General features: G+C 35.9%; 1 protein-coding gene across 1 annotated transcript; it reads right to left on the minus strand.

The window, feature by feature from the left end:
* Positions 1–1,469: 1,469 nt before the first annotated feature.
* LOC132170702 (probable E3 ubiquitin-protein ligase ARI8) lies at positions 1,470–22,215 on the minus strand. Its single transcript, XM_059581781.1, has 15 exons — positions 21,752–22,215; positions 19,626–19,750; positions 19,121–19,226; positions 18,892–18,982; positions 15,321–15,493; positions 14,309–14,413; positions 14,039–14,127; positions 12,635–12,742; positions 12,196–12,286; positions 11,981–12,070; positions 4,121–4,168; positions 3,121–3,192; positions 2,949–3,048; positions 2,743–2,869; positions 1,470–2,280 (listed from the first exon to the last, which is right to left on the minus strand). The coding sequence occupies exons 1-15, from the start codon at positions 21,971–21,973 to the stop codon at positions 2,004–2,006; spliced, it is 1,824 nt and encodes a 607-aa protein (XP_059437764.1). The 5' UTR covers positions 21,974–22,215; the 3' UTR covers positions 1,470–2,003.
* Positions 22,216–22,625: the final 410 nt, after the last annotated feature.

Consider the following 22,625-nt stretch of genomic DNA (forward strand, 5'->3'; position numbering starts at 1 on the left):
GTAATCCCTTGTTTGAATAAAAAAATAAATAAAAGAGTTAAATACTTTTTGCCTAATTTGGTTTAACAACTTTTTTTTTTTTTTTTCACTTTAGCTTTAATTTGCATAGTAGAGTACGGCCTGAAAATAGATATGGTACTTCAGTCCCATCTTCCGTCCAAAAAGTTATGGTGAAAACAATATTATGTGCATTGTCTTTACATTATGATGAAAACAATATTAAAATTTTGTGATGAAGATTAATGCATTGTCTTTACATTTAATGGCTTTCTAACATAGTCTCATGTCTATGTTCATTGTTCAAACATACATTTTATATTTCAAAGTTGTTTTAATATAAAGATATGGTTAGAAATGACCAAAACTTTGTCCATATATGTGACCTGGTAGATGATAAGATTTGGTGAAATTGGTAAGCAAATGGCAGAATGAATATGTAATGTATCTTGGATACAATATTGACAAATTCAAATTTAAGATGAGCGAGTGTCACTAGCTAAACAAGTTCATAAACTAATAGTTGCAAGAACAAGAGAAGTTCAAAACAAATTTAAATTATAATAAAATTGTATTTCACTAACATCACAAAGTACTAAACTAAATTACATAAGAGACTTCACAGCAACATTGCCCAACCAGCAGTGCAATGATATTTCTTCTTCTCACTACCACAACAAAACAACAACAAAATTGCTAAAACCAAAGTGGCCAATGCCATCCTTCTAAGTTTTTATTCCGGGCATTGTTTTTACACTTTTCAAGGGATAGCAAGGGCTTCTTCTATCCCATGATTTCACCATAATTGTTTTACCAACGGGATTTTATTCGTTTGTAATCACACCGTTAACTTCTATTTTTTCTAGAGCATTCCCGTACCATATATTTAAGCACTTTTAAGGGACTACTTGATGCATTATATTAATATTTAAACATTATGTCATGTGAGTCATTTTCTTGGTCGCTACAATACTTTTCCTTCCAATTATTGAGTTTGATTTCTTGATACTCTATTTGGTGTTTGGGAATGGTGTAAATTGGAAGTCAAAAGCCGTTTTGACTTTCAAACATTAGAACCAAGACAATCTATATGGAAATGGAATCACAAGAAAAGAAGAGAAGGAAGAGGGAGTGTAGTCTCCTTAACTCAATATAAGATGTAAAAAACTTGGCAATCTAAAACATGTACTGTGCTCATAATAGTGACAAAGTAAATCAAAAGCATTCACCCTCTATTATCCTAGACAATATGGTGGGATTTCAAAAGTTTGAATATATTAGAGGCAATTCACATTGTTTTAGTATAGGGCTGACGTAAACCAAGAGCATTTTCCCACCATTGTCCTGAAAGAGAGATTCTGTTAGTTTTGTTGCTCATTGCTTCCATGGAAGTTAGGCCAGAAAGATTTCTGATTTCTCCGTAATATATAGCATGAAATTGAAAGGTCCCAAAAAAGGAGTTGAACAAAAAATAAAAATCTAGAAGATGGGTCATGCGTTCAATAGGATTATAAATATTACATGACATTTTTTTTTTTTTTTTTTTTTATTTCATTCATACAGGGGAGGGGGCCAATACAACTCATTGTCCCCTCTAGGCTCTAACCCACCCCAGATCATTCTTACAACAACCCACCCACGTGGACGCTTCAAAGCTTGCTACAACTCAAATTACAGATGAAGGCATTTGCATGGGATCCGATCCACTGATTATATAAGTAGTCGGACAAACAACAACAACTATATACACCTCTCATTATCCAATACACACACACACCACATAAACAGTACAGTTATTTCTCCTACTCCCCATCCCAACCTTAATTTCCAAATTCTGCTTTCTCCCCTCACCTCCCATGTCTCCTCCATTTTTACCGATGGGAATGTCTCCTCCATGACAATCCCACTGACTAGGGCCTCTTCACCATCAACACCAGCCAGCCAAAGAGGTAAAACACAATCTTCCGCGCGTCCGGGTGGCTCAATTTGCATAGGACACGAGAGGTTCACCGCCGTTGGTGGCACATCTGGCAGATGGCGGCCGACTTGACATTTGAAAAGGTGCAATGTTCACAGGACCAGCGGCCCGAATCATCAATATTTCTGCTGGAACTACTTGATCTGGTGGATGTCGTTCCCTTTCCCCTCCCACCTCTCCCCTTACTGCTCCCGCCTCCCAAGCTCTTTGCGCTTGCTGTCCTGCTGCAGGCACCATGAGAATCCACATCTGATAGACCATTCTCTAGAGCTCGGACTAAATTCTCAAAGTAGTTCCGAGTCACACTGTTGCCATTGGAATCGCAAGACAATCAGTAACAGGAGGAGCCACAATATTGAGTCAGTCATATGCGTAGTAGAAAGGATAAGTGAAAAGTGAAAATCGGCCTCTAAAAAGTTAACAGGTTCTTCATTCTGCAGAAGGTTATGTACGAGCTAAGCTATGAAGGGTTTTTGACTGACAAGTTAGTATGAGAGATGAGTTCAGAAACCAGGCCTAAAAATACAACGCTAATGTGGCTTACCACCTAGACCAGGGGGCATTTTCAGACACCAAGTTGGACTTTTCTGAGTGATAAAAAAATTACTTGATTTATCTAACACCACTAATACGTTCACCCTCTCGGTATCTTACTATGAATTTTCCAATATCTTTGAGTTCTACAGAATCCTGAATTACGTTAATTATTAATTGAGCCAACTTATCCAAACATAAAATCTCTAGTGAAATTTTCTGTAGGAAGTCACCTGGTCAGTCCAGCAAGCTTTGTGCGGAACTCATTGAAATCCTTTGATGGACCCTCTGCATTGAGGTAAACTTGTAGCTCCTTCTCTGCACATTGATGAAGTCGCTCCAACCCAGACTCAGCCTCACCTGCATGAGAAACAGATTTCAAATGGAACAAAGCAGGCCAAGATACAATGTCTGATTCAAGCTAGTGGAAAAGACATACCTTGCAAGTACTCAAAGAACTGTCTCTTGGCATGTTCATGATCTGGTAAATAATATCCATACGCATATGTCCATTTGAGAACTCGTCTACATTCAACTATCTGCATACACAGCATATTTGATAAGGAAGATAAGCATACCTTCTATCATGCAATGCAGAACTTCTGATTTACCTGTAGCCAGGCCTCTGTTATGAACTTTAGCTGTGACTCGGGTTGGCACTGAATGTCGCTCAGCTTCTCAAGCTACAAAATAAATGGACATAAACACTCTTCACAACTAGGAAAAACAAAGAATGATTACAAAATCAAAGATTGATTGACTCAGGCAACAAACACTCTTCAGCTTCTCAATGAAGCCACCAAAAAAAAAAGAAAAAAAAAACACAAACACAAAAAAGAACACCAATCCTATACTACATAATGGAAATTAAGCTTCACAGAAGCGTTTAATATTGTATATAAATCATAACTAATCAGGGAAAAATTATCATAAATGGATGTGGACATATTTGAAGAATTGAGTTGTTTAATAAAGGAAAACCGAAGCTTAAGGGGAGGGGTGGAGAAGCTGAGAGGGCGCAGAGTCTTTCTTGACTCATTCACATTTGTTTTAAGAAAATATAAAGACCTGAATTTAAAGCAATAAACTTAAGTTACACAGGCCTTCTAAATACATTGAAGAAAAATGTCACAGGGTACACCAGTTCTGGGATAGGTCTTACCACTCATTTTTCCCAAAACTTGACCTTACTTTGAGAATAACTCTAAGAAAAAATTGGCTTTTAAAAATTATTTAACTGGATATTAATCTTGGATTTTTATTTTTTATTTTTTTTTATTTTCTTTTAAGAGTAATCGAGATATTACTAAGAGCATAAGGTGCCCAAGGAGTATACATGAGAAGCCATCTAACTAGTAGGAATAAAAAGAACAAGAAAATCAGGAAAAATAATCACCAAAGGAGAAACTAAAGCAGTTGTCCAATATTGGAATTTGTTTTAAATCATGTTAATTACACAATGATTAGTTACCAACCGATGGACATCTGAAATATATTGCTGTAACATCTCCACACGGATGTTAGATGCAGATTCCAATAAATTGACATCCCAATAAATCAACCATACAAGTATCACTAGCCAACAAATTGATGGTTAGAAGTTTTGCTTACATGCACAGTTTGCATTTGCTGCAGATCTGCGAGTGCTTTTTGCCTAGACTGCAATGAGGACAGAAAAGTGATTAACGAGTTAATTTTTATTCTGGAAAAAAAAAAAAAAAAAAAGGAGAAACAGAAAGCTATCAACTGTAAAAACTAAAACATGTTAATGTCATGAAAATAGTCATACCAAAATTTTCACCCTTTTCGTTCATACACTAGTATTTATAGGAGTAGATACAATGTTGTAGATTTATGACATCTCATATTGATGAGGTCAATTGCAGTGGCATGAGACCGCCATGGACTCCACACTGTTGCAAACAACACTTTTTTTTTTCTTTTTTCTTTTTTCAAATCCTAGGATCTTATACCATATTAATAACATCTACTAGAAATGCAAGACCCAATTAATTCTTGTCATTCCGCATCACATCTAAGCAAAAAAGATTATAGTTTTGACTGCCTAACTTCAACCAAAAGTTCGTCTAAGAGCATTCCCAGCAGCTTGCCTTTGATTTTCCCCAAATTTGAGGAATCAAACTACTTTTTACTTCCCTATTTATCTAAATACACTTTTGATAAGTGCCAAAATATTCATATTTTAGCCCTTAATTTACACTTGTTAATTTTATAGCCTTGTTATGTTGTGCTATTTTATATCCTTTTTGTATTTTTTGTGTTTTTGTAGGTCATGGAAGAAAATAAAGCGTTTCCGGAAAAGTTCCAAGCTTAAAGGGCAAATTAGGAAGACCCAAAAGATATAGTTAAGCTTAACAAATCATAAAAAAAGACCTATATAATGTGGTTAAGTTTAATCAAATAAAGGAAATGATTAAATCGGAATTTCTCTAATTGGAGTTAAAATCATATTATATTCAAATTTGAATTTTGCACATGTCTCGGTATTTTGACTATAACTTTCAGCTTAAGTATCCAATTGAGGTGATTCAAGCGGCATTGGAAAGCTAACTCAAAATTCTACAAATCCTAATTCGGACTTCTGCTATGCCAAAATCGTCCGGCAATAAAAGAACGCAAATCTAGACGAATCCTATTCTGATTTGTACTAGGGTTACTTCCTAATTGGACTAGGAGGCTGGACTCCGAATTTCCTAGGACTACTAGGGCTTCTAGGACTCTCCTAAGCCCTATAAATAGACCTCTAAGCCTCACAATTTAATACACAATTTAGGAAACACAATTCCATACACAATCTCTAGGAGAAGAATTTGCGGCCCTTCAAGAAGCGTTTTTCCAGGTTTATTCTTTTCCTATTTATTTTATTATGAAGATGTTTAGCATCAAACTTATGTGTAACTAAATATTTTAGTAGGACTAGATTGAAGCCCTAATCATGTCTCTTTAATATTTCAATATTGGCGCATTTGTAATAATCATATTGTGATGCTTAACTTGATTATTTCCTGTTTTATTGAATTTCTCATATGAATGTGCCTAATCAACATATGCATGTGGTATGGATTAGTTATTTAAGTCAATTTGAAAAATCGAGTCCTGAGCTTAATAAAGTGACAAAAGATACCTTTGCGAGTTCTTGGAGTAATCAACATGGGGAACCGGGAGTATACACCCATACCCTAGGCCTCATTTGTTTGTCGATTTTCACAGATTTATGCTTTCTTAAAGAACAACTTAGTATATATCCACACTAAATCCTTTGAGAAAGAAAAGAATTAGAATATATACACATGCCTAATTCGTTGCTTAGGTTCAAGGCCAAGGCAAGTTGGGAGGACATCTTGGAGAAGTATGCCAAAAGGCTGGCCTCGTGGAAACGTTGTATTTGTCTAAGGGCGGAGGATTACTCTCATCAAGAGCACCTTATCCAATCTTTCCACTTATTTTTTGTCTCTGTTTCCTATCCTTGCATCTGTGGCGAAGCGTATGGAGAAGATTCAACGTGATTTCTTATGGGGTGGGATTAATGATGAGTTTAAGTTCCATTTGGTCAGTTGGAACAAGGTATGTTCTTCGATCTCTGAGGCAGGTTTAGGAATCCGGAATTTGCGTTTGATGAATAAAGCTTTGTTGGGGAAATGGTTATGGAGATTTGCTCATGAGAAAGAGGCTTGGTGGAGGAAGATCCTGGTGGCTAAGTATGGTGCGGTTTGGGGTGGTTGGCGTTCTAGGGATCCCAGTGGTTCGCATGGGGCGGGGTTATGGAAGCACATTTGCAAGGGGTGGAGGTCATTCCAATGTCACATTAGATTTGTCCCTGGACTTGGGTCCAATATCAGGTTTTGGAAGAATATCTGGTGTGATGACATGTCTCTCAAAGATGCTTTTCCTGGACTCTTCAATATTGCCACTATAAGGATGCATCTATTGCGGATAACAGGGAGTGTCTAAATGGCTTTGTGCAATAGAATGTTTCCTTCATTCACAGAGTTTATGATTGGGAAGTGGAGGTCTTGGCCTCTTTTTACACGCTCTTGTATTCGCATTTGATGAGTAGGGTAGGGGAGGATAGGATGTGGTGGATCTCTTCTCGTAAAGGAATTTGAGGTAAGATCTTTTTACAGGATCCTTGCTTCTAAAGATCCCATCCCTTTCCCTTGGAAAAGTATTTGGCGCACTAAGGTTCCTTCGAGAGTGACTTTTTTTGCTTGGGCGGCCGCGCTTGGGAAGACTCTAACCTTGAATAATGTTCGGAAGAGAGGTATTGTTGTGATAAACCGTTGTTGCATGTGTAAATGGATGGGGAGTCAGCTGATCATCTCTTTCTTCATTATGGGGTTGCACGTATCCAGTGGAATGCCATTTTCTCTCGGTTTGGTTTGTGTTGGGTGATGCCTAGTAGTGTCAGGGAGTTGTATGCTTCTTGGTGGGCGGGTGACAAATCTCGTAGTGCTATTGTGTGGAAAATGGTTCCTCTTTGCCTTATGTGGTGCATCTGGATTGAGAAATGCTAGATGTTTCGAGGACTCGTCTTAGTCGTCTAGGAACATTGAGAACCTTATCCACTTCTTGTTGTACACCCTTTTCACTTGGACTGTTGACTGGCTAGCACCCTTAGTGATCAACTTCTCTGACTTTCTTTTTATGTTCTCTTCTTCTTTTTCTTTTTGTTAGTCGCTCTCTTGTATACTCCCTGTCTACTAGGATTGCGCCCCTCTGCGCTTTTGATTAATATTTCTTTACTTATAAAAAAAAAAACATTTCCTCATATCATTTTAAAATATTATTTTTCACCTATACTTTTTCTCTCGTCTTCTACAAGCTCCTACCTCTCCAATGGAAAACTCAATAAAATAGAAACCAAACAAACCAATTTCTATAAAAATAAAGCTTCAACTGAGGAAGGGGGGTGAAATTTCTATAAAAATCAAAATCAAGGTTCAACGGGTGGTCCTTCCCCCTTTGGGGTTTAGTCCTTCATCTTCTTTGGTGGTCTTCTTTGATCTCTCGCTCTCTCCCTCCCGGAACAAGTTTTCCTCCAAACTTGGTTGGAGGAATTTCTTCCAACTCAGTCTATAAAAATGACATGCGTCATTTGAACGTGTGATATGCACATGTTTTTTAATAGTAGGGACAAATTTTAAATAAATAATATTAAAAACTCATGTGCATCTCACATGTTATTAAAAAAATGGACACGTCATTTTTATAGACTGGGTTGAAGGAAGTTACTCCAACCCAGTTTGGAGGAAAACTCTGTCCCTCCCACACTGTCTTGTCTCTTTCTCACAGTCCTCTCTTCCCAGTCTTCTCTCTTTAGCAAGCTAAGGTAGCTCTTCACCCCACTTATCAAAAAAAAAAAAAGTTAGCTCTTCACCCCATACCTTAAAACCAATCACATCTACAATCCAAAAATAATAGACTCGGTTGATATCTTTACCTAAAGATATATAAAAAAGTGGCAAAGCCATCTGTACAGTAACTTTTATTTGATAAGTGGCGAATTACAGTTCTACCCTTCATTATTTGACTGATCCTTTCAATTGGTGAGGAATAAATGATTTTATTTCGGTTTGTTCGGTCTTTTCATCCAAAATCTGCACTAGCTTCTAGAATGTAAACTCACGCTCGATTTTTGTTTTTACCGTTGTCCTTCATCTTCAATCTTCTTCCCTTATTTCATCCTCTCCCTTTTCTTCTAAGCAGCCACACCAAGAGAGAGAGAGAGAGAGAGACGATCTAAGAGAAAGAGAAAGAGAGAGAGAGAACACAAGTCTGATAGAGAGAGTTGAGAGATAGAGTTTTCGAGTCTGAGGTGTTGATGGCTGCTGGTGCCATCCCATAGCAACTCTAGCCACCGATCGACGAATGAGAGGAAAACCAGTGTGTAGGAAGAAAGCTCGAGACAAGGTAAGGATTTTTCCCCGTTCTGATTTGAGATGTAAATTTAGGGTTTATATGGAGATTTACATTGTAGTTTAAATTGAGTTGATTTATAAAGGTTTGGAGGTTAAGCTTGCTGTCGGACGATTATTGTTGGTATCGACGAGGTGTTTAAGAAAAGATTACATTTTTTCCCCATAGTTCACGTTTTTTCTTGCTTAATATTTCAATTTTTGGCCTCTGTTTCTGAGTAATTTATTGATCGTTGATTTTGGTCTTTGGGTTTTTGACTCCCTTGATTAGTTTTTTAGAGTTTATGGTGGAATTTTTTGCAATTCCAAACTTTGTGGAGTTGTTAATTACAACTCTTTCCCAACAGTTATCCCTTGTTCGGCTCAAGCTTAGTGAGAAAGAGATTAGCCGATAGAGGAGAAGAACAATGAGATATGATTCAGCTAGAATGGTTCGTTTTGTGTTATATAATGTTAAAGTATAAAACAGATGTGAAACTTTTTTTGTTCTCCAGAGTTCAAGTTTCTTCTTTTTGTATTTCAATTTTGTTTTGGGTTTGATTTGTTGGTATGCGGATACGGTTCTGAACATCACAAATGTTGGTTCTGTTTTTAATTTTTTAATTTTTTCCTATTTTCTTTGGCACGATGTGTTTTGATTTTGGTATGTAAGATTGGATCTTTTAGCAATTTGGTTGTAATTGGTGTGATTTGTTGTAAATTTATCTAAAATAAATGTTTTTGTTGATCTGGGTCTCGTGAGGACATCATTTTCAGACCTGTTCTGTTCATGTAATGTTTTTCTAATGCATGTTATGAGGGATGGAGCTTTGCAATCTAAATGAATTGGTGTATTCTTCTTTTGTTTTTATTGGCAATTCCTCTATTCACATTTGTTTTGTTGGGAATTTTGAGTTTCTCATCGGGGTCTTCATTTCTGTTGTTAATAATTGATTTCTATGTCAACACCAGACACATCAGCCTTGTTTGTTAACCCCCTCCCCTTCCCCCGTTAGAATGAGAATAATGTTTGGTATAGAAAAGTGAAAAAGTGAAATTGAAAAGTGAAAAAATTTTGTTTTGTAGTGATTTTTTTATTTGAATAGTAGTAACAAGTGAATGATGTAATATAAAAAGTGAAAAAAGTGAGAATATTTTGATGTTGATTTTTTTGGAAAAAGGAAGTGAATAGCATTGAGGGGAGGGGAAAGTGTTTAACAAACATAACCGTCATTTTATAGCCTTCTTCTTTGACTTGGATATGTTTGACGTCCTATATGATTTAGTTTTGGTTTATGTCATGGCGATGGTACACTATCATGGTGTTTTTTAGCCTATTAATATAACCAACGATGCACTGGGTAGGTTTAAAAGAAGGGAACATTCGTGGACATATTGCATTGCAGTGGCACGCACTTTATTATCTTTGTCAAGCACTCCTATTAAGTAACTCATTTCTTAATTATATTGTCATAGCGCATTGACTTGTGTCTGGCTTGATAAACGCAATTTGTTCAATTTGTTTCTATTTGTAAGTGAATTTTCTTCTACAATTGAATTGTTGGATTGTTGACTTATCAGCTTCCACTTTCCTTGCTAGGCTTGATTCTTTCCCACATTGGTTTGATATCTTAGTTGTAGATGAGTCGTTCTCATGGTCTGTGTAAGCTATGATATCTTGATATGGATGAATTTTGATACAGAAAATCAAATATTTTCTGTTCTTGTTGAATTTTTAATGTAAGTACTAAAACAATATCAATCATAAAAAATCATTTGTGTTAAATATTCGCTCTTATTCAATTGAGTTTCTTTATTATTAATTTCTCTTATAATTATTCGTTAGTGGTTGAGTTCAAATTGTGTCTGTGCTATTTGGATTTTGATTTTTGATTGTTTCCTAGCATTAGACCATCTTTAGCAACTCTCATGTATAATAATCTTTTTTTTATTCTCCTTATCATAAATAAATGTATTATTTATATGCTTTATTCTACTTTTTTTTCTAGGTTCACATAAAATTTTTAAGTCTCCAATCATTATCGGCCATATCATCTCCATTGGCTTTGTTACCTTTTAAGGTAAATTTGCTTAAAGCCTCTTTTTTATAATTAGTAATCCTTGTTTTTGCCGTTTTAGTTTGAACTTGAATTTTCTACAAACCCTATGATCTCTGTTTGATTTTTTTTTTCTCTTTAGTGTGAAACGTTAATCTATGATCGTTTTGGTAGTCTTCGGCGACAAAGGAGAGCGACTTGCCTATGAGCCCTCAATTATTTCTCTCACATGTGATTATTGTAATGTGATTGTGAATCTTAGGATCTAGCTTTAATTGAAAGCGTGGGCTTGATTATTGTTTCGATTAAATATACTAGAAATCAAAGTAGGGGAATACGTGTAGCTGATTTTTGCTAATGACTTGGCTTATCCATTGTGCTTGTTTCTTTTGTTTCGTTAGACATTTAATTTTGATTTGGTATTTGTGTAGAGTATTATTATCTTATTACAGAGTGTAGGGATAAATAGAAAGACCTGCTGGCTCTTTGTGGCCATTATGGAATAATTTTAGTGTTGAATGATGGTGATCTCTTAGCTCCTGGGTATTCTTATTCTTGAGACAGGCTACCTTATTGCAATTTCAAAATGATTTCCAACTTGGTGCTGAGTAATAATGTGCTCTCCTAGCTGCTAACATGTTTATTTTAAAATGTCGAAAATCTTAGTTTGGCGAGTTGTTAATAGAGCAAAAAGATGCCATATGTTTTTTCTATCACAATTATAGTGATACATTACACAAGGAAACAAGTAGTAATGTATTGAAAAAGCTCAAATCAAACTGTATAGTTAAGAGAGTGCAGAGAAGCAGTGACGAACATGGGAGCACTGCAGAGGTTGAGATTTTCAAGCTTAAGATTAAGATGGTGAATTGAGGTCCTAGCTGCGAAGGAGCGAGAGATCCAGAAAATGGAACGATTGGCTATGTCTCTTTCGAGGTGGAGGAGATCTACGTCCAGATGACGAAGAACGGACAAAAAAGAAGAATAGAGATGACGTTGCGTGAAAACATGTGAGAGGAGAGAGCTTACGTTTTTTTTTTCTATTTTAATAAGCACAAGGATCTCTGCAAAGGGAATCTGTTGTGGGTGACTTTTTGTGACTTTTTTTGGAATTTTCTCTCAATTTAGGGAAGGAAACCACTTATAAGGACCCTGTTGGGAATGCTCTAAAACCACTAAAAAGTATGAAGTCCAAACTCCAAAAATCACCATATTGAAAATTGCTAACAGCTGACAATAGCATTTCCCAAATAGATTTCTACCAAGGCAATGGCAATGAAATCAGTTCTTTCTCATAATTAAATGGAGACAAAAGCAACAAATCAAGCACCTAACTTACCTTCTTCAGATGCTAAGGAAAAAATACATTTAATTTCACAACACCAAGAAAATGAAAATTTCTAATTTCTGATACTGGTCATTTTAGAAACTGAGCATTGAAAGCACAATGATAAGAATCATGTCAATATTGATTCAATTTGATATATTAGTACACATACCGATTGGTTGGTTGCCCATCTTTCATAATAATGAGTATACCTCTCTAGGGAGTTCTTGGCCATCTCCCTTCGCTTCTCAGCCTCATCATACTGCAAGCAACAGTAGTAAAAAAATTGATGAAGCATTCACTAAATGTCCTTGATGATAATGTCACAACATTATGCAAATAGCATGACGATTTTTATTTTTATTTTAAAAAAGACTATTAGTATACCACTCCTTCTTGCTTTGCTGTTTCGTAACGGTTACACGCATAAAAGCCACCTGTCCTCTCACCATGGTCTGACCATGCTCCAAGGCAAAGCCTGCAAGCATATATTATGCATACGTAAATGCATTATTAGAGAGAGAGAGAGAGAGAGAGAGCACATATGCATAAAGAAGAATATAAGGCTAACAAAGCACTCTAGCGGCAGAAGATCCTGAAAATAAAGCACCTCCATTTTTATTGAGTACATAATGACACCCAAAAAAAATCACAAATCAACAAAATTTGGGTTTCCAGCATACAAGTGACGTCTACGTAGAAAAGAAGATTTAACATAGAAACTACCATCTACGATGCACAATTTGAAATCTAGTGTTTCTGAGAAATTATGTACAGAACCAAGACTAGAGAATGATCGTGATTTAGGACAAGTCTATGAGCTTACCAGCAAAACTCAAATTTACAAGGTGGTGTGCATGTGATATGCATACAGCCTTGGTTTTTCTCAATCGGCCGCTTGCACTTTGGACAGGGTTTGGAATTAGCCAATATCCTGAAATTTATCACAGGTAAATAGCTCAGCACCATCTAGGGGAAAAAATATATTAATAACCAAATCTCTCTTAAAGCCACCCTTTTATGAGATACCGATGCATTTAACAACAGGTGATTCAGCCTTCCCAAGGTGAGGCAAAACATTGGCACAAAAAGAAATATTACAAAAAAATAACAAAGAAAAAACCTCAAGAGATTTGAAATACGTTCAACCTATCACTGATCCAAAACCCCATGTTTCCAGGATTTTCATCTTTTCTTTTAAATGGACTCAGAAATTGTACACCCACAAAAAATTGATATTACATACTGTTAAAACAATAAAAAAAAAATACATAGAACAAATTAGTCTTGGATCCAACTATTAACAATTAAATGATGAGAAATACTACTTCATTTGTAAAGAATCGCCAGCATTTGACTTTCCTTTGTGACCTTAACATAGTTCCTATTTAAGTTACTCCTGTCAATGAATGGTGTTCTTCAGCTCATCTCCAAATGGTGAAGATTTTATTTACTGTGAACCAATCTTGAGTATCACAATGATGAATTATAAATAAATTATACTTAAACAGCTATCCCGTGCCTATAATCTTGGTATCAATTGTTATCTTATTAACAATTGCCATATGCCTTGTATGGAGGCAGATTAGTTGTTTGAACAGAACCTCCCTCATGACTTATGCGGTGCATTTGATTTGAAGAGGAACAGGAGAGCATTTGATCGTGTGGTACAATCAATGGGCAAAATGAAGTGGGATTTTCTTAAAGTTTTCTTCCAAACGCTCTTGGAAACTTAATAAAAGAAAAAGGGTCTCGGTCCATTCTTCATTTGACTCTTCCACATTCTTTCTCAATTTTTTAATTTCTCAAAGTTTTAGATCTTGACTTGTATATTTTTCTTTTTATTTTTTTCAGGGTGTCCACTTTGTAGTTAACACCCCCTTTTTCAGGATTTTTAACATACTTCATTACTTATCACATACTTCATTACTTATCAAAAAAAAAAAAAAAACACGACGCATTTATAGAGAATGACATGGAGATTTGCTCAGTCATACAGTTCTCGAGGCAATGCCAGGGCTATGACTATTCATCCTTTCAGGTATAAATGTGGCCACCTTATCCTGACATACAAGGTTTATTCTGATCCAAAATTCTGTAGCCCAAAGGAAGACACCCTAGCATTTAATTACTTCCGTCTCCAGTTTTAGTATCTTCCTTTCGCCAACAATTTAAAAGTAAATCAAAATGACAGGAAAAGGCTTAAGATGATATGACTTTGTTCCATTACCAATTCATATTTTCAGATTCGGCACTATTCTTCAGTATCCACTTTGCCACAGTACCACAATCAACTGGGCGATGAGCTTCCTCAGTACACTACAAAGTCAAATTCCAATTATGAAGAGTGCCAAAAACACAAATTAAAAAAAAAAAAAAAAAAACCAATATAGAGCTAACTAACATAAACAACTTACATAGAACTTATATTCCAGCAAAAGGTTACCAAAGATATTCAAAGTAAAAGAGCTAACTAATAAATCAACTCAAAGACACTTACATTCCAGCAAAAGCTGTATGAGCAGCGACAAGTAACATCATAGCTTCCACTGCCTACAATAAAATCCACAGCATAATCGCAGCCAGGAGCCGGACACCACTTGGTCTACAAAATAACCCATAATATGACCAGTGTGAATAAAAAAAGTAAACAAAGCCCTTGATTTAAGAAAAAATTGGGGCAAACTTAATGTTTCTAAGCCAAGTCACAACTTACAACCATAATTAATATAAGAGAGTAATAATTACATGCAAAATAAATGAATAACCAGAGCCAAAAAAAAAAATTTCAATTGAGACTTATTCATCATCAGAATTCCGGTTCCAATAACAATTTAAATTAAATGAACATAAATCGAAGCAAACTCTGTGAGCAGAGTCTCAAGAACAAAGCTTTATTTAGAGATAAATAAAGAACGAACGCACAAGAGCACAACTCAAGTACACACGGAGTATACAAGAGGGACACCCAATTAGGGAGAAGAGAAAAAACACAAATCTCGAAAATTCTTGATATTTAGAGATATAATTGCGATACTGATTCTAGATTACTCCTGTCACCTACTGAGTGTCTTAACATTCTTGTTTGTTCCAAGAAGTGTTTCCCATAACAGAAGGTCAAAACTCAAAAGTCTAAAGGTTTACTTTTTGTCGCTGTTCCTCTCTGTAGGTGTATCCTTTATCAAAGGTCCAAGCACCAATTTTCATCAGTTCCAAATTTTAAATTTTTTTTGATAAGTAGAGTTTTTATGAATTTTTCATATGAGTTCCAAATTTAAAATTACCTTCCTATTGTCTTCAATTTAAAATTACTCCTCAATATGATTAATCGTAATGTCCCTAGGTCAGGTTCCATGTCTCAATTAATCTACCCAAAAAACAGAAGTAAGAAACAAAAGGCATATAATTATATCATTGGAAGATCTTTGTAGAATATAAAAAGTACTAGTTGCACATTGGATTTATTGGAGATACAAGGGACACCTATGCATCAGTTCCAAATTTAAAATTACCTTCCTATTGTCTTCAATATAAGATCTGATGAAGTAGCGAGAATACTTCTCCTTGTCTTCATGAGAAGTTAACAATTTAATCATATCTTGACCAACAGCAGCACCACAAGATGGATCCGGGCATCGCAACATCAAACATCCAGGACCATCATTAATGGCTGTGCCAATATAACCTGAAGAGGAAAACGAAAGGATGAAAAAAAAATCCACATCAATCCAACCAGAAGTTAAGCTCCAATTGAAGCAAGAAATAACAAGGTTGAAAAAGACATGAACCAAACATTGGATATGAATTCCCCAAGATGTATCAAATTATTAGCTGGAATAAGTAAAATATAAACAGTTGATATAATCATAAATCATAATATATATTATTGTGTATAAAATATGAAGGTTTCATCTACTAACTGTTTTTTTAGATAAATAATCGAAATATCATTATAAGCACAGTGCATAAACCAAGTATGCAGGAAGTATACAAGAGAAACGCCAATCTAGAAGGAACTCAATGTTATACCTCCGTGCCATAGACATCAAAGGTTCTGGAATCCATAAATACTTATAGTTAAGACAAATGATAATAAAAATAAAATTAGGGTACTAAGAGCACAGTTCTCCCTTGAAAACCCTCCCCCCCCCACACACCAAAACAAATTATAAGCTAGAATAAGTAAAATATAAACAGTTGATAATCATAAATCATAATACATATTATTGTGTATAACATATGAAGTTTTCATCTACTAACTTTTTTTCTTTAAGATAAGTAATCGAAATATCATTATAAGAGCAAAGCGTAACCCAAGTATACAAGAGAAATGCCAATCTAGAAGAAACTCAATGTTATACCTCTACACCATAGACATCAAAGGTTCTGGAATCCATAAATACTAATAGTTAAAACTTAAGACAAATGATAATAAAACTAAAATTAGGGTAATAAGAACACAGTTCTCCCTTGAAAACCCTCCCCTACACCCCCCAACCTACAAGGGGCTTTCTCTCTAGCATTTCGGTGGGGGCAAGGAATAATGATACACTTTATGGGCCTACTTGTCCCAGCCCTTTCTTCATATTTGGGCCTCCCTTAAAGGCCAAATTTATTTGGGATACAATTATTGAGAACAGAGAGAAGATTAATGGGGTGGAAAAGACTATCTATCCAAGGGCAGTCGGTTAACGTTGATCAATACGCTTTCCAACTTGCCTACTTATTACCTATCTCTATTCCCTATCCCGGTCGGCATTGCTAATCGGATAGAAAATCTGCATAGGAATTTCTTGTGGGGTGGGTTTGGATAACGAGTCTATGTTCCATCTTGTTAATTAAAAGAGGGTTTGTACTCCCCTTAGCTTTGGAGGTTTGGGAATTAGGAGTTTGCTCACCTTCAATCATGCTTTGTTGGAAAAGTGGTAATGGAGGTATGTTGTGGAGAGAGGCTTTTTGGTGACAGGCTGTGGATTAAAAATATGATAGTTGGTGGGTGAATGATGCTCTATAGTTGTCATTGGGCGAATGTATGGAAATATATTATCAGGATGCCTTCTATCGAGGTGGGTGATGGCTTTCAGACCAAGTTTTGGCATGACATTTGGTGTGGTGATCATCATCTGAAGGACTCCTTTCTGGAGTTATTTTGCATTGCAAGGGATAGGGATGCTCGAACCATATGTTGCCTCACAACGACGTTGCATTGGCATAATCAGATTGGTAAATGATTGGGAGGTGGAGTATGTTTCTTCTCTTTTCAATGCTCTATATTATGTTAGGAGGAGTCGGAGAGTGGAAGATAAGTGGGGTTGGGTCCCCTCCAAAAGACAATCTTTTTTAGTCAAGACATTTTACAAAAGCTCTCATTCCCAATGTTGACAACTCTTTTCCTTGGAAGAATAACTAGAGGCTCCTTTAAGGGTGGCATTCTTCACATAAACAACGTCATTAGGAAAATTCAAACTATGGATAATCTTCGCAAGCGTCACTTCAAAGTGATAGATTGGTGGTGTATGTGCAAAAAGAGTGGGGAAACTCTTGATCACCTCTTCTTCATTGTGACATTGCGAGAGGCTTGTGGGTTTTAGTTTTTAAGATGTTTAGTGTAGAGTAAGTAATGCCTAGTCAGGTAGTGGAGCTCCTGCACATTAAAAGAGAAGGTCTAACTGAAGGATTTGAATGTTATTTGGAATGTAATCCCTTTTGGTCGAATGCGGCGTATTTGGTGAGAAAGGAATATTTAAAGTTTCGACGATTGTGAGAAGATGAGCTAAGATCTACAGCTTTGTTTCCTCAAATCCCTTTATGAGTTGATCTCCGCTAGCGCCTTTATTAATGTCTCTAGCTTTGTAGATTTTTGTGCTCTCTTTCCTTGTTCTTGATCTTGTGGGATGTTTTTCTCTTATATACGTCATGTGTACTTGGGTTGCACCACTTGCGCTAATAAACTTGCTTTACTTATCAAAATAAATAAGTTGACTGCCATCAATAATATTCAAACTTGCTAATATCATTTCACACCTCTTCACCGTGAAATTCCAAACAACGATTAGTATTTGAGAAGCTCCTAGCAAGAGTCCAACACTAAAAAAAAAAAAAAAAAATATGTGCTAATTCTGCTCTAAATCTTATTTCCAATGCATTTGACCCTCTTATAATTATCAATCACGGTGGATTGCAAAATTATTACCTATTCAAAATTATAAACAAACTGAACTTCTCTTCAACTTCCGTAATAAAATAAATAAATAAATAAAAACTTGTAGATTTTTTATATGAAAATGAAGGCCATTTAGGCATTTTTCAATTGAACAATTAAATTTTGATATGATCTTTACGAAAGAACCCTGCCAAACTTTGAAAGTAATGAAGACAGGGAAAACACAAGGGAGAGCTGAAGAAAACGGGGGAAATGTTATTTGGTAGAGTTCAAAGAGAAACCTAATTGGCAATAGTGGTCATGTAAACAAAAAGTCCATGTAAGAAGTAATACTGTTGGAAAAAAGAAACCTACTAGTTTAGGTTTTAGATATACAGTAATTAAATTTATTAATATCTTTTAATATCTCTCTCCAAATACATCACATTAAACACAATTGAGCCAATCTCCAAACTTCCAAAGTGTTACCATGCCCCACCTGACCTCCCCAATTCACCAACAGCTCTCTAACCCTTATAGGCATAACCCAATCAACATCAAACAGATTGAAAAGTGAGCTCCATAAATCTCTTACTACTTCACAATGAAGAAGGTAGTCAATGGATTCCCCACTCTTTTTTTTTTTTTTTTGATAAGTAATGTTATATAAAACAAAAAAAAGCGCAAAGCGCCCCTAAGTACACAAGAAAGGGAACCCAGCGCTATCACTCGTGCGCCTTGCCTTTCCTTCGCCGATTGGATGTGTACGAAAATTATAATAGGATCAAGTGTAGGAAAGTTATCATGATGTTGGTAACTAAATCTGGTTGGGTATCTCTACCAAGCAAAATACTGGACTCATGGGAAGAAGCAACAATCATCCCACTATTTTCCATATTTTTTTACTGAATTATATAGAGTGATATTCCAGTGGAACAAACCTGCCCAGCATGAATTGCAAAAGGGATGACCACAAGCAACCGCATGAATTTTATCACAAGGATAGGTATCAAAGCATATCCCACAAGGCAGCTGTCAATACAAGAAAATGTAACGGAAGAATGTTAGGCATACATAATTATAAAAAGAATAAACAAAGTAGTCAGCATCCCAGCTTTCAAGCAAAATGTCGAAAATCTCAATTAATGTAGTAAAGTATGGACTGCTTACCTCTCTAGCATTTGGATATTCAATAACAGGTCTCTCCAGTAAGCCAACAGCCCTTCTAACCTTCTCTTCATCTGCAAACCACTCATCATGCACTTTACTGACGCTCCTGCAAATACATAGGAGAAATAAACTCTTCAGAACATCAAGGCACCACAATACCTCATAACCTAGGGCCTATCAGATACAAACAATATACACAGACCAAGCTAGGTCAGTATAATAAGTAAACTGAAGCCCAAGCCTTTTTTTTTTTTTCTTTTCTTTTTTGATTTTCACTTGCACATATTCAGAATTAAAAGCCTATCAGATACAAACAAGCTAGGTCAGTATAATAAGTAAACTGAAGCCCAAGTTTTTTTTTTCCCTTCTCTTTTTTGTTTTTTTACATGCACATATTCAGAATTAAAAGCAGTTTGTCAGGACAAATGTACTTATAATGTTCTTCCAAAAGAAGTAAGAAGCTTATTAGATAAGATAGGACTTCATAATAGTCAAAGAATTTTACCAATTGTAGTATCGGAGCAGCATGCTTGCTGCAACTTTTGAAATGGAAAGCACCGTGGATATCCTCATGATATCATCCTCTTGTCGTTGATGAATATCCGCTTCGTTCAAAATGGTATAGTTTTGCTAAGACAAGAAACCAGGCACACTTAGGATGAATATTACAAAAACTACAGAAATGCAACCAAAAGACTCATTTCCTTTTACTCGACTATGCATGCATATGCATAAGTGTGTGCTTGTAGTGGAAAACCTGGTGTTTATAAACAATCCAATAGCAGGAGAACATAATATTTATGATGAAAACGAAAAGAATTAAAAATCATGAGTCACACACATAAACATGCAAAAAACAAGTTCTTTATCCACTTTAGTGGATGAATCCCCATAATTACAAAGATGTTCAACTACCTTTCTAACTTCCATGTACAAGAGTCCCAAAAGTTAACTATATCAATGACAGTAGAGTTTACATGCACAAAAATTTCATATAACCTGATTCCACAAAAGGGGGGCAGGGAGTGGGCATATTACCGCATAGTAAAAATTATTTAGAACCTTATATCACTAAGACTGCCAGAAAAGCGTTTACATATTTCACATAAAAATACAGATTGCTACTTATTGAAAAAAAAAAAAAAAAAAAAAAAAGAGAAAAAAGACAGATCACCTGGATACCACTTTAGAAAAGTAACCACTTGCAATCTAGGGAAATTCCATGAACATCCATGTGTCACAATTATGTCCAAGAACAACATTATATGCAATAGAACGGTTCTATTTCAAACTTTGCATCATTCAGTATTCAATAAAACGTCCCATGTATGTGGGTTGCGCCCCTCTGCGCTCTTTTATATCATAATTACTTATACAAAAAAAAGTATTCAATAAAACGTCTCCAAATTTCCCAGTTCCTCTATTGTTAAATTGCTGAGACTACCTCAAATTAACCACGTCCAAATTCAAAGAAATCTCACGTATTCACATTAAAATAAATAAATAACCTTTTTACTTTATCAAAGGCAACACCCACCAGATAAAATTCATTGACATATCACAATTCTCCAGTCTTACTTATACTCTGACAAACTGTCCCTATTAACCCAATAACAAAATCAACATCAATTAACATTACAATAGCAATAAAAGGCTCATATTTCTTAAAAAAAAAAAAACCTAGGTATCCATGTGATTCAATCTAATAATAACTTTATAACACTACCCCCTAATAACCCAATTAATATTACCAACACAACAACATAAGAATCACCTCCAGTTTTCAATTAACTGCAAAGAAAGGAACAATGTCCAACAGTTAGCAATGCCCAAAAAAATCAAAGTTCAACCAGTAGTCGTTGAATCTATGCATTGTTTAACACTATCGATATGTGCAATACCCAATTCACCCAAATTGACATTACCACAGAGAACTAGGCTCCAAATTATTAACCTACTCATCCAAAACAAAAAAATTTTGTAACAACCAACTAGCCCAATACCAAAATCAATCAGAATTAACATCAACTCAGAAGAGGGGGGGTGGGGGAGCTTAAAATTTCTGATGATCCTGACAAAAATCCAATGCCAAAATCAAGCAGAATTAACATTTTCACTATGATAAACTCAAAACTATCATAACCCCAACTAAACCCAATAATCAAACGCAAGCGAGTTTACATTACTACAGAAAAAGAAAAAGCAACCAGAATTAACATTATAACAACAAAGAAACTCAAGTTTCTCATAACTCCAATTACACCCAATAACCAAAATCAAGCAGAACTAACATTACTGCAACAGAAACGCTCAAATATTCTGGTAACAACTATTAACCCAACACTGGAATCGAGCAGTATTAACATTTCCACAACACAAAAGCTCAAAAATTCTTATAACCCCTATTATCCCCAATTATCAAAATCAAGCACCGCTAACATTAGCAGACCCAAAAACCCAAAAATTTCTGAAAAGCTTAAAAAACAAAACCAATACCCAAAATCAAGCAGAATTAACATTACCACAACAAAAGAGCTCAAAAATATTATAAGCCCAATTATGAAAACGAAAACCACTAGCATTCCCACAACAAAAAGAACAAAGCCTCAAATTTCCAACAAACTAAGCCACCTGGTGCCGGTGCGATGCGATGTCGTCGGAATCGTCTGAATCGTTGTCGATGAACTCGTAATCGGCGACGTCAGCGTCATCACTGTCGAAAGCGAAGGCGTTGGCGGTGCCATCGTCGTCGCCGCCGCTGTAGAAATCGTCGTCATCATTATCGACCGAGACGGCGTCATGCTCCTCATCATCGTGGGCGTCGTGCATGTCGAACTCGTCCTCCGATTCCATATCAGCTAGCTCTACAGCTTCAGCTAGGGATTTCAGAGCAAAGGAAATGGAACTTGAAACCCTAGAAATTGGGTGCTTTTGGAGGTCACAGTGGAGGGATGGGGTGGGAATGAAATTTTGTGGGAAGAGGAGGGGTGAAATGGAGAGAGAAGTGGAAATTAGGAAGTGGTGGATTCAGCTTTGATGAGAGAAATGAGGGAATTTGATGAGGAAAAATGTGTGTGAGAGAGAAAGACAGAAAGGAGGCCTTTTAGAAGAGAGAGAGAGAGAGATGATATGAAATGATTTGATTACTTGAAATTATTGTAATTTTATTTTGTAATTAAATGATCTTAACCAAAAAAAAAAACAAAACGAGATTGCCATTTTAATCAATGAGATGGTTTGTGCAAATGTGGGATCATGAACCTCTCCCGTCCAAAATGACCGGAGAATATCCAGTTTGTAAGAAGAAATCTTAGAGGCACAAATGAAACTTCTATTCCAGTAAATGAAAAATAATAATAAAATATTATTTCATATAAAAAAAAATAAGGGGTAGACCACCCCAGTTGGGGGCAGAGGGTGGCTTTGGCCACCCCAGACCCGTGGTCGAAGGTACCCCATGACCCTTGGGGGTGGTCCACCCTTGCCCAGCCCTTAGGTGGCTTGA

This window comes from Corylus avellana, chromosome ca2 (assembly GCF_901000735.1).
Source record: "Corylus avellana chromosome ca2, CavTom2PMs-1.0".
Taxonomy (NCBI): Eukaryota; Viridiplantae; Streptophyta; class Magnoliopsida; order Fagales; family Betulaceae; genus Corylus; species Corylus avellana.